Genomic DNA, 14,803 nt, shown 5'->3' on the forward strand with positions numbered 1-14,803 from the left:
ACGGCATGGAAGTGACATCCTTAGTTAAACGTGTAGGTTGATAAACATGCTTTGCTCCGTTGAGGAAAGTAGCGCACAGGGAATCGAGGGAAACTGGTGTTACACGTGGCAAAAAATGTCAGTTAACTTCGAATAAAAAATTGTACCTTTTTTTCCTTCCTTTTCATCTATGTGGCAATTGGCACTAAACATAATCGAAATGTCTAGAATACCCATCCATCAGCATTCATTCAGGTTTGATGTAGGAAACGCCATTTCTTACGCTCTGACGAGGTCTCAAGTCTGAATTCGCAACCACTCTCACAACTGTGAGTTTCCGTTTCAAGTTCCCCATCCAATTTCCATACAGTTTGATCTTTTTGTTATTATTCCTGGAAGTTTCTTATGTTGCTTTGATTTCCTTTGCAGAAGAATTTTAGTCTGATCGTGTCTTCTCTCTGCTCAGCATAAGATGGTAATTCTTGATCTTCGTTTTTAGTAAAATTGATATATATTATGTACCTTCTGGATTTTATTTTATTTTTTTGCTTTAATTGACTACTTAGGGTTCGCTTTGTAGAATCACGAATTGTATTAAAACGACCAAATCGTGTTCCAGTTGTAGTTCTCATACTGGTTTATTAGCAATTACATCATAATGGAAGGGAATTGGATCTCAAACCTAATAGCTCTAGAACAAAACAAGAAACGGAGAAATCAGGTGTCATTGGTAGTCTATCAAATACGAGTTGACTGGCACAACCAACAATAGGTGGGTGACATTCAGTGACAACTAATTGTTAGCAAAGCAACACGGCGTAAAGTAGAAACTCAGGGAAGGGCACTCGCACAAAACAAAGAATTACGTGCTTCACCAGAAAGCTATGTCCATGACCAAACTATATGATGGTTTTACTATAAGGAAGATGAAGAAACAGATACATCCCTAAAACGGATCTCAAACATTCTGTTTCAGCGAAATTGGGCTTCACTGAAGACACTGAAGTCTATAACTGGGACAAAACTTTCAGTAGGATTTAATTGTCAATTTTGTTGAGTAAATTTCCACTTTTACCTGACCAAAAACTATTGCGAGAAAATAACCAGATTCTGTGGATTAGCAGAAGAAAAGTGCTTGAAAATAGCAGAGTACCCATTCATATATGCTACATTTCTGTTCTTTTTCAGAGGAAGTCGGTGCATATTTATTTTTCTATCTACCTTTTAGTTTAGCATTTGTACACACCAATCACCATTCAACAGCTCTTTCTCAGGTTAAAATGCATCATTGGCGTCTCTTTTCTTTCTTTTTCTTTTTTTTTTTCTAACAAAATAATTGTGACTCGATTGGAAGATAGAAATATACTGATAAAAGAGAATGATCAAGTCCGTGACCCCATAAGGATTGCTGCAATATGTAATTTGATTAGCAAACTAAATGAGCCTAACTTCCTGATTTGGAAACAGTGAAAAAACCTGGTGCTTTGTGCAATGTATTGCCTTTTTCTATGTGGGAGGGGCCTTTGAAATAATTGTCATGAACTTATATCTAAGTGATATTTTTCTTTGGTAGAAACTAGAAAGTCATTTATCCTTTTCTTTAAAAATACTAGATCATTCTGTATGGTATCATTTTTAAGTATCAATGATATAAATGATATCACTGGGATAATACTGTTTTTCATTTCACTGGAAAGCTTCCAAAAATTAATTTTTTTGACTTGATAGATGCAGTCTGGTTCTAAGAGGAAAAGGTTGCCCTTTTGCTGCTCATTCAAGGGAAATGGAATTTGGTTCCTTTGTTCTTATTATTAATTTTTTTTGGGAAGTGGGGAGGAGAGGGTTTGTAGCAGGGTTAGAAAAGATGTTTGCAGTTTATTAATGGGAAAATATTTTGCCTTTTATTTTATTTACTGACATCAGGTGTCTTTAGTATGTGATTTATATGAGGTCTTGTGAATTACGAAATTTGAAGGTAAAGTTGATTAATTGTTAGAAAATTTTATGGTCTCTCTGTGCAGTGTTTTGATAGAAAATATCTCCATACTGTGAGCTGTAGAGGTAAATTGTTTTATATTCAATCAACATAGCTTCTGCCACAAAGTCTACTGTTTGTCCCCAAACTGGCTCTTTTCTTAGGAATAAGTCTAGGATTGGGTTATAAACAAGTTGGGCCTGTACTCCCATGGGTTTTTAATGTAACGGGTCACTGTTATGGGACAAAATTATGGATAATAAGGCTGTATACAGGATTAGTTAGTTTGTCTTTTTACTTGGTTTATTTATTTTGAGTTGTTTTTGTTAGTTCAATTAAACTGGTTCTACGTGTCCTATTTAAGTTGCAAGTACTTGTTAGTAAGTATTTATGGGGTTGGATTAGGATGCTATTAAACCAGTCCTATTTCCTGGTCAGTTTTTGTTGCGTAATAGGTTAAGGATTTGGCTAAGGCTTTTTTAGTGTTGGAATCTATTGTTGAGTCTTTTATGTAAGGTTATAACATAGAAAAAAGGGAGGAGGGGTTGCACAAACACTAAACATGAATGTTGATTAATGAATGAAAGATGTTTTGTGAGATCAGTGTTGATCGTTCCTATCTTCCTCTATTCCGCTTTTTCTTTTTCTCTTTTTCAATGTCAGTTCTGCTTCCTCTTTCTTTGTCATTCTTTTATTCATTCTCCTATTCTTCTTCTTCCTCCCTTTTTAACCGTGATTCTCTTCATTTCATCTTTCTTCTCTCTTGTCGTAGGTTCTTTCTCTTTCCCCTCTCCCTTTTGTTTTCTTTATTTATGTCTTGCCTTTTTCTGTTATCTTCTTTGAGTTCTGGATTTTATCTGCATATACCTTCTTGTTCTTCTGGTACTGAAACCAGACATGATTTGGATCAAATCTCTCACATCTCTCATGTTTTCTCCATAAACGCTTTGGGTAATTATTCATCACTCTAAGAGTTATCTATATTTTGGAGCTTGAGTTTGGAACACCACTGAGATGAGAGTTATACATCAAGCCTTGGTTATAGGAAATAGTTACTGATTTATTGGTTTGTTGGTTGGATTGATGTCAGATGTCCATGGAAGGATTGGAGATGGCAGATTTGAAGCCTAAAGTGAAGGCCTGATGTGAACACAAGCCCTTTTATCAGTTGGGTGGGTGCCGTTCGTATTGTGAGAGGAAAAATAGTCTGCTGTTTGTTTACAATTAGGCCAACTTTTGGTTCAGAAAAAAAGTTACTTTCCTTTCTTCCTTCCTTCTTTTGTACTTATGTATCATCTCTTCCAAGTTTCTCTGTTAATTAAATACAGTTCTGTCTTTTGCTCTTTCTTCCATCAAGTGGCCCTTGAAAAGTCAGATTGACTACCAAATTGCCATCACCTCCTTATAGTTGTGGCATATTTCTTTAGATGGACTGTGGCAATCCCAAATGGGGATTTCAATCCAAGTAATCCGGGAATGCTTCAAAGGACCTAACCGCGCTGGGCATACCACACATTCTATGCTTGTTTAATTTCTGTGAGATGCATTAGCAACCTCAGTGGGAAGCCAAGTGGACTGGCAAGATGCTTGTAAAGTTTTAGGTTGGAGTTTACTAAGATCTCGTATTCTTGCCCCCCCCCCCCCCCCCCCCCAAAAAAAATAAAATAAATAAATAAATAATGATAAAATAAAATAAAACATGCTTCAATTCTGGTTGGTCGCATGTGAGTTTTCTATTATAACCTCTAACAACATAATGGTTTTCTTCTCAGTTTTGAGTGTGGGTTTTATAGTGGATTTAACTAACAAGTCAACCCACCTGGTTCCAACTCTTCTTGATGATTTGCTTTGCCTAGTTCTGAATGCTCTTACAGCATTTTTGGCTTCATATTTTCTATTTTCTGACTTGCTAATTTCATCCTTATTTTTTAAGGGTGCATTTTGTTCTACTCCAGTGGGAGGTTCCATGATTTTCTGTTCTACAGGAACAGAATGTGAAAGGAATTGCATTTGACAAATCCAGGTTGAATTTTATTCATCCAGAGAATGAATCAATCCAAGTACTGAGCAAAAAAAAAAAAAAGGCTTTTGTGGCTGCAGATTGGAGTGAGTAGATCAATACCAGCTTAAAAATTGCAATCTCTGAGAAGCACTTTACCTTCGTGAGTCCTATCCTACCAAAATGCAGAGAACTTCCCCACTCACTTGAAACATGGAACTCTGCACAGATGACTTCCAAGGCCTTTATCTCTCTCCTTCCTTCACTCCTTTTATTTCTCTCTCACTCTCTCTACTATTGTGGGGTTCATAGGGTATAGAAATCGTTTTGCATCTACTCTGCAAATACATAATGGCGTTGGGTATGCAGCAGCATAGTAAATAAAGAAAATCATGGATTTGCAGCAGTAGCAGTGGCATATGGGAAAAACGTTGACCAACCTCTTAAAGTATTTCCTCCTCCAGTTGAGGTTACACTTTCCCTCCTGTTGAGGCCGTGCTCTCCCATCAGGAAACATTTGGGAAAGTTGCCTTGGTCCAGTTGAAGCTCTGTTCCTCAGTGCTCTTTGAAGGGTAGTAAGATCTTGTTCTATTTCAGATCGTTGGTAGAAGCACAGTCCTGCAGGCTAATGGGCAAATTATATAGCTTCAACAATGACCGGATAATTCGGTACTGTCTTTGAAAACTCAAAACAGTACCAAATAACAAGATTTTTTTTTCAAAGAATAAGTTCAGGTGACAAAATGAGAAGGGTAGATTGGGCTGAAAATTCAGTAGATAAGGTTTAGAAGATCTTCTGATGATCTGAATATGATCTGCTGCTTTGTCAAATATATGCATTAAAACTAGTTCTTGCTTTTGTACCAAGTTCTTCCTTATGCCCCACCCTATGCTTTTGGTTATCATCACGCTTCCATGCCAAAGAGAAGGTTGCTGCTCATCATGTCTCCCGTTTTGTTCATGTCTCCCGTTTTGTTGATGTCACCCCACCTTCTCAGGAATTTATGGCTTTTGAAGACCTGAACCCAGTTACTCATCTTTGGAATTGGAACCCCGAACCCCAATCATCTTCTCGCTGTTGTTTTGACTGCTGAGTGCCACAGATCAGAAACTTCCTCAGTATGTTGCTGCTTATCTTTGTGATATCTTGTAAATTCTATTTCAGATGTACAGGGTGCTTTGGAGCTTGGAGCAACCGGTTATTGGTGCAGTTGTTGAGGTGTTCAGCGGGCGGTGCGGCGTGGCACTGCCACTGATGCTAGACTGGGTTGGATGGATGTGCTAAAGTGATCACAGGATGGTATGGGTAGGCAAGGTTTGAAAGGGGTATTTAGGTTGTGATGTCAGGGCAATGCACAGCTGGCTGGTGGCCATGAATCTGGGATTATCTGCTGCACAGGGCAAAGTTATACAGTCAGGGTAGTGGTGCACCCAATCCCGGGGTGGGCAGGGGTACTGGGGTGTGCCAATGTTGCAGAAAGGCACATAGGTTTGACAATCAGGAAGGTAATGAAGATGGATTGTAGATGCACCTCAATTGGCTATCTTTCTGCAGGTGTTAGGTGCGAGCATGGATGGTGGTCACAGAAAGAGCATTTGTGAGGACAGTTGGGGGGCTGAATAAAAGACAAACTGTAGTGCTGATGGTTGAGGTGCTAATGTTTGCAAGGGAGATTGAGTCTCCTCGCACGAAGGAAGCTTGCAGGATGTGACAGAGGCCATGGATGTGGCTGTTGCAGGCTGTGGGTTACTTGTAGCAGTGGCAGAATAGGGGAAGACTGTTGCGGTAGAGGGTCTAGCGAGCTGGGCAGGGAATATGTGGGGCAGGTTGTAGTGGAGGAAGAGCATGGGAGAAGTGATGGCAATGGTGGTGGTGGTGCCGGTGGTGACAGCAGTGGTATTTGGAAGATGAGAGGGGGCTAGGGATAAAATGCTGGAAGAGAGACTTCGGGCAAAAATGTCAAATTACTATTAAGGATGAAGGAATCTCACTGTTTTGGGTTAGTTTGTAATCCCAAATCCAATATTTCTTTTTGGTGTTAACCAAAACAGCAAGTCTGTAGTTTACAAAAGGGTTTCTTATTAAGCCATTGGCGCATTAGGGGTAGGGGAGTGAGGATCTGCATTATCGCCAGCTTCCATTTTTAATCAACCCAACTAGAGCTTTAGGCAAACCTGATTATGGTTATTCTTGTAGTTCTCCTAAAGGCATCATATGAGGTTTTGATCTTTTTGGAAGTTGGTTCTCAGAAAAGGGGAAAAAAAGAAAATGAAAAATCAAGACACCTCCCTCTCTGTGACCTCTAATAAACCCTGATGCATGTATCAGTTCTGATGATCCTTCTTCTTCTTCTTTCTTTCTTTCCCCTTTTTTTTTGTGTGTGTGTGTTCTTGTTCTTGTTCTTCAAACTTAAAATTGCAGGGTTGCTTTCTATAACTATATGAATACTAGTTCTGAATTGAAGTTGCCTTTTTTGGGATGTTGAAATTCGTTGGTGATATCCCCCAGTGAAATAGTCTTCCTTAAATCCATGGGACACATTTAATCTCTAAAAAGTTCCACCATTCTCAGATAATATGATGTTTTAAGATCCTTCACATTGCAAAGGTTGAAAGTTTTTAAAGTTCTAATATCTTTTTCTTTTTTTTTTTCCTTTTTCTTTTCTTTCTAACCTTGGCCTGTTTTCTTCCATATTCTTTGTGTTAATCAGGAAACTTGTCCTCTAATAAAGAACATACTTCTGCTGGATTCGGAAGGAAAGCGTGTAGCTGTCAAATATTATTCAGATGATTGGCCGACAAACAGTGCAAAGTTAGCTTTTGAGAAATCTCTCTTCACTAAAACTTCAAAGACAAATGCCCGAACAGAAGGTGATTTATATAATTCCCTTTGCTCTTCCTTCTCTTTTTTTCCTTTCTGAAAAAGATTCTGCATAAATATCTGAAAAGATCTTTTCCCAGTGTTTTGGTTTTCCTGACTGTCTGATATTACATTCTTAATCACAAGTTTTCTCCTTCTTCCAAGCATCTTTATTAACTAAGGTGGAATGCCTCTTGGACATTGTGGAAGGGACTGAGTTACACATAATGATAGAAGCTACATAAGTAGGAAATCTGAACATGACTACATTTTTCAATTAAAAAAGAATATATGTGCATGTGTGCGCGCTTGCTTGCTTGCTGTAATGAGTGCACATGGCTCGCACGCTTAGCAGGATCTGGGAGGAGCAAGCGTATGCAGCTTTACCCTTATTACCAGAGAGTTTCCAAGACTTGGAAGCCACAACCAAGCGTAAGCAAGTGAGCACTTTGACCAACATGTCGTGAGCACTACTATCTATTGAAGAAAAACATATTAAAATCTGATCAATTTTGTGAGTTGCTACTTTACCATCTCCTCCAAAAAACAGAACTCCATGTAGTTTGGACCCCTCGTCCATCATAATGGGCTCCTCATCTGCAATCCTAAAGCTGCCAACACATGCAGTGTGATGGAGCATACAGCAGTAGTGGCTTCCTCTTAATCTTTTGGCTGCTACATTTAGCATTGCTAGTCCCTTTGCATCATTATACTGAGGAGTCTGGGATCCTTGGCAACTCTTTGAGGCTGCATCATTATACCAATGAGAATTTTTAAACTACAGAATCACTGCTTTTAAATTTGCAATGATTTTGCGATGCAATTTATCTAGCTGCCAAGAACATTGCTATATCATTGCCTCTGATTCTGCTGATATATAATCACAGCGGAGGTCACCATGATTGATAACTACATCATTGTCTACAAGTCTACTGAAGATCTTTACTTCTATGTTACTGGGAGTGATGCTGAGAATGAGCTCATTTTGGCATCAGTACTTCAGGGGTTCTCTGAAGCCATTGCCCTTCTTCTGAGGTCTGTTGTGAACTTTGAAGCCTGTTTGTTTCTTTAAATATGTGGTCTATAGTTTTGCCGTCGTTGACTTTGTTGCTACCTGTGCATGCCTTCAATTCAGGGATAATGTCAACAAAATGGCAGCACTTGAAAATTTAGATCTCATCTTTTGCTGTGTTGATGAGATTGTTGATCGGGGGTAAGGCCTTATTTTGTTGATTTCTCCACCGTAATCCTTTAAACTGTGAGGTCATCTTAATTGGTCATTGTTCTTTTCTTCTTGGCTAAGCCCTTTATAATAAGCCTTCTTTGCCAAATATCATTATTTGGATCATATAATATTCAAGTATCATTTTTGAGCAGTGGTTTTCCTACTACTAAAGGAGGCTTCCTTATGGCTCACATACGTACTACTGTACTGGTTAATCAGTTGACTGATTTCACATTGTTTTTGCAGGATTATACTTGAAACTGATGCATCCATTATAGCAGGAAAAGTCGCGTCCAATGGTCTGGATAGTGCATCGTCATTGACTGAACAGGTCCTGCAATTCTTCATTGTATTAGAGAAAGAACTTATGATTGCCTCATTTTGATTCTAACACAATGCAAAACATTACCTTTATTTGCACTGCAGACAATAACTCAAGCACTAGCTACGGCACGAGAACATCTTGCAAGATCTCTGCTGAAATGAGGGTGCTTTTCTAGAGATAATTACGTAACTTTTATTGATTTCCCCCTTTTTAATTTATGCTTTACATTGGATGTTTAGGATGGTAAGAGGCTGAGTTTTCATTTCTTTCTCATGGTGTGTATACACCCATGTACCAAGATGAATGGAAGTTGGGATGCAGTGTTACATTCATTTACTTATAGTTCATATGTTGAAAAGATTTTAATCTGAACTCTCCATTTATTTGTTTTCAAAATTATATATGGGTGTTCATGTTTGTCTACAAGCCTGGGATGTGGGAATGGTCAGGTCAATTGATTATGGGCACTGTTTTATGGAAGGGGCCTACATAATGCTAAACTCCTGTGGTAGGTTTTTGTTGTTATAAATGGTCAGAAATGAGAAATGCATGTAAAAACTGCTAGCTTTGGTCTCCTAAAGATGTATAGAATGGTTAATTGCAAAGGTCAACCTCAACCAAATCAGCTGTTCTTTTGCGCAGATTATTTGTTCACGTTAGCCTTTTTGAAGTTTTCGAATGTTGAAAGCATGTGTCCAATTCTTGGCTTTTGAATCATCGTAATGCCGAAGCTATTTTTTGTAATGAACTATTTTTTTAATGAACTTTTTTACACCCCCCCCCCCCCCCCCCAAAAAAAAAAAAAACAGCTAAATATCAGGTTTCTTATTAGTGCGTTAAGTCCTCATTGAAAGAGGGGTTTAGTCCCTAGCTGAAATTGGCAATTTTCTTCAAGATGATGTTCTTTGGGTAGAATTCTTTGAGAAAATGGTATATATGAAGTCAAGTCACTTGAAATTGATGGAAACCCTTAGTTGAACTGTACCAGACTGATATAAACTTCTCATCTTCACAGCTCTCCTTAATGGTTTGAATCCCATGAGTCAAACCAAGTTGGAAGAATGAGATTAAAACTTAATAGAGAAATTATATGGTTAGGTTTCTTTTTTTTTTAAACAAAAATAGACACTCAATATTTCAATTACCAAAATTAGTTAAATTTAATTTTGAGTTTACAAAACCAAGTGTAATTTTTTTTTTTTTTTGAAAATTTTATTCATGGAACTAATTATACTGACATATTAAGCAAACATCATCTTCTTTCTATAAATAGAATTTCTTTGTTGGTTTTTTAATCATTATTTTTATGGTTGCATAATGTGTAGATGTAGCTAGTTTTACGGGTTAAAATGTTCATAGACAATAAAATCACTATTTTGATTAGTTTTGTAAATTCAAAGTCACGATTATTTTTGTGAAGAAAAACTTAAAAGTTACTAATCACATCATTTTTCCCAAAATTAAACCCTAGATAATATCTTTGGGTCATAGTGGTTGAGTGGAGTTAACAGATCGGAGATCGGCTCACTATCATCTCAGGCTTGGACTAGAGTTAAACAGGTAGGATTTTGAAACTCCAGTCCAAAACGAGTCCAGAGTCTCCCTCAACGGCGAGCACAGACCGGCGAGCACTCTGTGCTCTTCCAACCGTTGTTGACCACAAATTACGGGGGCCATGGGTTAGGGTGATGGAGTTTTTTTTAATATTTTTATTATTATTTATTTGTAGGCCCCACATAATTTGTGGTTGTAACGCCGTCGCCCATCGGGGGAGCACGGGGAGATGATCCACACTCACCCCTTTGATAAGCTTTGGTTCGGGCCTTATCTACCGGGTTTGGTTCGGATCACCAGTCCGTAGCCGATTGTGTAGCATCACGCTCTATGCTGGCGGCGTTGGGTGCGTAAGTTGACGAAGTTTCCAAAAGGTGATTTTCATTTGCTGCTCGCCTCTCTTATTCGCTCGCTAGATTCACTCTGAAGAGTGGAGAGCTGAGCAACAATGCTCAAAGACTTGGACTGGGACTGCTAGTGGATCTTGAGCTTCTGCTGCTTATGTTTCTGATCTTTACTTCAATTTAAGGTACGAGCATTCGCTTTCCGGTTTATAGCTCTAGTTCAAGAACTTCAGATATTAATTGCTGCAGTTTTTCTGATTTTTTTTTTCTTCGAATTTTCAAAGGTTTTCAGCTGGAGACAATGTTGAATAATTCGTTGCTTTCCAGATCCGGAACTTTCCACCCGGAAAAATTAGGTCAAAAGTCTCTTGCACTGATCGGTAATCTCTTTTTCGGTATATTTGTTTTTGGGGTTTTAATCTTCACTATCATTGCTGCAAACTATCAACCTGAGGACCCACTGTTCCATCAATCTTCCAAAATCACAAACTTCCTTACCTCAACTTCAAATGCTACTTTCAATTCTGTTGACACTGTTGTCAAAACCGGTGAGGATTTCGTAGCTGCTAACCAAACTGTATTTGATACTTTCATTAACATTACCGATGTTCCTGCTGTTACGGTTGAAGATCTCCCTATTTGTCAAGGGGATGTTGATAAACCCATTGACTGTAGAGATAGGGATATCTTTAATTTGTTGATGAAAACAGCTATAGAGACTTTTAAGGATGTTCACTTCTACCGGTTTGGGAAACCTGTGCGTGGATCTAATGGAAGTACCTGTGATATGGCTTGGAGGTTTAGGCCCAACAAAGGAAAACTTGCTGCTTTCTATAAAGACTACCGTAGGTTCGTGATTTCTAAGTCTGAGAACTGCAATTTCACTGTGCTTGGGATTGGGGACTATCACTCTGGTATGAATGCAAGGAAGAGGAAGAAGAATCAGAAAATTGGCTTTGAGAAGTTGCCCAAACATGCTAAGAATACTGCTGCTTTGCCTGTCGTTGGAGAAGATGTTAATGATACTCTTCCTGTCGTTGAATCTGAGACTTCATTTAGTCATGGCAAGTACTTGATTTACTCAGGTGGCGGAGACAAATGCAAGAGCATGAATCATTACCTCTGGAGCCTGTTATGTGCTCTGGGTGAAGCTCAGTATTTGAACCGCACATTGGTTATGGATTTGAACATCTGTTTAAGTTCGATGTATACTTCATCTCACCATGATGAGGACGGGAAGGATTTCAGGTTTTACTTTGATTTTGAACATCTGAAGGAGTCAGCATCTGTGCTGGACCAGGGTCAGTTCTGGTCAGATTGGGGGAAATGGCAGGTTAAAGATCGTTTGCCACTGTTCGTTGTTGATGATTTTAAGGTCACGCCAATGAACCTTGCCCAGGTAAGGGACACTCTGATAATGAGGAAATTTGGATCCGAAGAGCCAGATAATTATTGGTATAGAGTGTGCGAAGGAGAGACTGAATCTGTCATCCAACGTCCATGGCATCTTATCTGGAAATCTAGACGCCTGATGGACGTAGTTTCTGGCATAGCCTCAAGGTTGAATTGGGACTTTGACTCTGTCCATGTTGTGAGAGGTGAGAAGGCTAAAAATAAGGAACTCTGGCCTAACCTAGAAATGGATACTTCACCTGAAGCACTTACTTCATCTCTGGAGGACAAAATTGAAGCTGGGAGGAATGTGTATATTGCCACCAACGAACCTGATACTTCTTTCTTCAGCCCTCTGAAGGACAAGTATTCAACTCATTTACTTGATGAATATAAGGATCTCTGGGATGAGAACAGTGAGTGGTATGTCGAGACCACAAAACTTAACAATGGAGTTCCAGTAGAATTTGATGGCTACATGAGAGCATCAGTTGATACTGAGGTGTTCCTCAGGGGCAAAAAGCAGGTCGAAACTTTCAATGATCTTACAAGTGACTGCAAAGATGGAATCAATACTTGCCGTCAATCTACATGATCAATATGCGCAATGGGTAAAAGCTCACACTGATTTGATGAAGTTTCCACTCGATGCATTTGGTGTATCCGTATGTAATGTTATGACCAAGTGGAATTGCTTTTCGTGAAAAGCTGAGGTCATTTTTATTAGGTGCTCGCATAGTGCAAAATTCTATTAATCATGTACTGCGTAGGAAAGAATTATCTATGTTTCCTGACTTAGGTTGAGAATTTTGTTTAGGATTTTCCCTTTTGAGTTTGTGAAATGGTTTTCTAGTGTTCTTCTGTTGATGTATTTCAGTTCAGGAGCATAGGCGTATGTCATATGTTTCGAGATTAGATAATTGACTATCTTTTTGTATCACTATTCGCACTTCAAGCTCCTCTCTATTAGTAGATTTGATATTATTATCGAAAAGAATCAGTTCTACCTATTTTTAGCATCCCTTGAGGTCCTGTCACATAATGTGGTATTGTTGGGTGGCAAATATTACATCAGCAGTTCATGTTTGCATTCTGTCATTTTAAGTTTTAAGTGGCGAAATCACTAATTAACTAATGAAATGGAAGATTGGTACTATTTGGATGTTGAGGGGAACAAATCAGTTGTGTGGTGAAGTTGCAGGGAATGAATTGCGAGCTAACCATTTCTTTCTCTAATAAAGAATGCACCATATGAGTTAACTTCAAACCAATATAATTTCAAACTGAAAAACTGATGGGATAGGTTCTGAAGGTTGGATGAGTTTTTTTATTCTAGAATGTAGTTGGTATATCTTAGTTCATGAATCTGACACTGAATAGTTGGAGTCTGATTTTGAGTCACATAGGGTTGGCTTGCATCTGTTCTTATTTATGTTTACTGGTGCTCTTCACACTGCAATCCTCATCAGCATTGTTTGATGGAGAGGTATCATTCTGAACCCTAGAAATCAGCCAGATTTTTGAAATTGGAAGCAGCAAGCAGGTAATGATTATCTTTCCTTATTGCCAATTGGGATTCTTAGAACCATGCTTACCAGCATCTTACCAAATACAGTTAAACTGGAATTGCTATTATTGTACAGAAAATCACCAATTCCTTATTATTTGTTAAGCTGTTTCTAGCATATTTAGAGTTGCCTTTGTTGATCTTATTGTGAATCTTCACTGTCTACACAACGGTATTGAAGTGCGCACAAAACTAGGTAAGTTTCCGAGTCTTTCTAACCAATGCCCCCATCTATATTTTGAATTCACAGAAACTGTTTTACCAAGAGAATATATCTAATTTTTCATGTTTGTCATTACCAGCTGTCTGTTTATGATTTCCTACTATCAATTGAACGGGCAACTAGTAATTCATCATTGAATTGGAGATTATAATCATATAATGACTGTAGTTTTATTTTCAACTCTACCAAATTTCTCTAATCTTTTTCGTTCTACAGGTGATGAGAATCATATAATGAGCTGCATATGGACGACGGTTCTTCATCTATTCTCTGATTCAATTGCTGTTCTTCTGTGCTTTTGATTCTCACCTTTCTGGTCTCCTCTTTAACTATTTGTATAACATGAAGTTTTGTTGACTGTTAGCTCACCTTTCTTCATTTTTGTGCATGTCTTAATCCAGAGATGACTTCAACAGATCTGCAGCACTTCAAAATTTAGATCTCATCTATTTTGTCTTTATTTTATAAATTTTTTTGGGGGGAGGGGGGTGGGGGAGCATGTGCTTCTTAATTGTTCTACTCTACTTTGAGAGTTCCATGAAATATGTTCCTTCTTTAGCTTTTCGGTTCTATGTTTAAGATTAGCAAATTTCTAGTAAATTGAAAATTTTTGTTGCTCTTCTGAATTTCTTTTTGCAATTGGGTCTCTGAAACATATTCTAATACATAAAGTAAAATGTAGTGCATTGTGCCGCGAATCTGGCTGCTTAGTTTAGAAGTAAAATAATTAATTAAAAGGTTGATCAATGGGCTAAAAGTAATACCATGTGTAGTAAACAGCCAGTAATAGAGCTGGTGTGTGTGAAACACAATTGAATGGATAATCTGAATAAGATTCTTAAAATGTGAGCTCCCCACACGATTGAAAGCTTTTAACGTGCTTGCCTGCTTTTGAAGAAAAACTAACAATAAACAATTTCAAATAAAACCCTAATGGTAATTTATTTCTTTTGAAGAACAGTGAATTCCATTTTTGAGATGGGAAGCTCTCATTAAGGGGGCAATGAAAATACAAACAATTAAATGAAATGTGAAGTGGAAAGCATGACTGTTCCCTGGGCCATTCTGGGTGCAGCAGGATTCTACCAATTGAATTGTTGATGGATTTCATGCTTCTTCAGGCTTCCATAATGGATTCTTATCAGTTTATATGGTCTTGAAAAGGACAAGCTGTAACCTGTTTATGGAACAATTTGTCATTTGGTAGGTACAATGTACATGTGAGTTGATTTGATAGGGTCCCCACCCTCATCATATTGGATAAGCTTCATCTCCAAGCCAAATAAGGGATTTGCATTATAAAAAGAAAAAGGTAGGATGAGACTTCAATAAATCTTCTTCTTGTTTTTGGTAATAGATG

The 14,803-nt window shown here is 38.1% G+C and overlaps 2 protein-coding genes across 5 annotated transcripts; both read left to right on the forward strand.

Annotated features, from left to right (window-relative positions):
• The first annotated feature begins 209 nt into the window (after positions 1 to 209).
• Positions 210 to 8,881, forward strand: LOC149000753 (coatomer subunit zeta-2-like). Of its 4 annotated transcripts, none has more exons than XM_089140645.1 (8): positions 210 to 308; positions 409 to 454; positions 3,045 to 3,126; positions 6,665 to 6,824; positions 7,701 to 7,848; positions 7,949 to 8,026; positions 8,285 to 8,369; positions 8,465 to 8,881. In XM_089140645.1, the coding sequence occupies exons 5-8, from the start codon at positions 7,712 to 7,714 to the stop codon at positions 8,522 to 8,524; spliced, it is 360 nt and encodes a 119-aa protein (XP_088996771.1). In that variant the 5' UTR covers positions 210 to 308; positions 409 to 454; positions 3,045 to 3,126; positions 6,665 to 6,824; positions 7,701 to 7,711; the 3' UTR covers positions 8,525 to 8,881. The 4 variants fall into 4 exon arrangements, with proteins under 4 accessions (XP_088996771.1, XP_088996769.1, XP_088996772.1 ...); XM_089140646.1 differs by having other exon boundaries at positions 240 to 308; positions 412 to 454; XM_089140643.1 differs by lacking the exon at positions 3,045 to 3,126 and having other exon boundaries at positions 8,465 to 8,872.
• A 1,426-nt stretch (positions 8,882 to 10,307) lies between these two features.
• On the forward strand, positions 10,308 to 13,773 carry LOC149000754 (uncharacterized). The gene is made up of 2 exons (XM_089140878.1): positions 10,308 to 10,446; positions 10,546 to 13,773. The coding sequence occupies exon 2, from the start codon at positions 10,563 to 10,565 to the stop codon at positions 12,246 to 12,248; it is 1,686 nt and encodes a 561-aa protein (XP_088997004.1). The 5' UTR covers positions 10,308 to 10,446; positions 10,546 to 10,562; the 3' UTR covers positions 12,249 to 13,773.
• The last annotated feature ends 1,030 nt before the right edge of the window (positions 13,774 to 14,803 follow it).

Source organism: Hakea prostrata, chromosome 11, assembly GCF_041222555.1.
Source record: "Hakea prostrata isolate BN-2017 chromosome 11, UWA_Hpros_2, whole genome shotgun sequence".
In the NCBI taxonomy this organism is placed as follows: Eukaryota; Viridiplantae; Streptophyta; class Magnoliopsida; order Proteales; family Proteaceae; genus Hakea; species Hakea prostrata.

Coding starts and splice junctions, on each gene's coding strand:
- LOC149000753 (XM_089140643.1), top strand. Junction 6,825..7,700: donor GACAAATGCCCGAACAGAAG/GTGATTTATATA, acceptor ATATAATCACAG/CGGAGGTCACCATGATTGAT. Junction 7,849..7,948: donor GCCATTGCCCTTCTTCTGAG/GTCTGTTGTGAA, acceptor CCTTCAATTCAG/GGATAATGTCAACAAAATGG.
- LOC149000754 (XM_089140878.1), top strand. CDS start 10,563: ATGTTGAATAATTCGTTGCTTTCCAGATCCGGAACTTTCCACCCGGAA.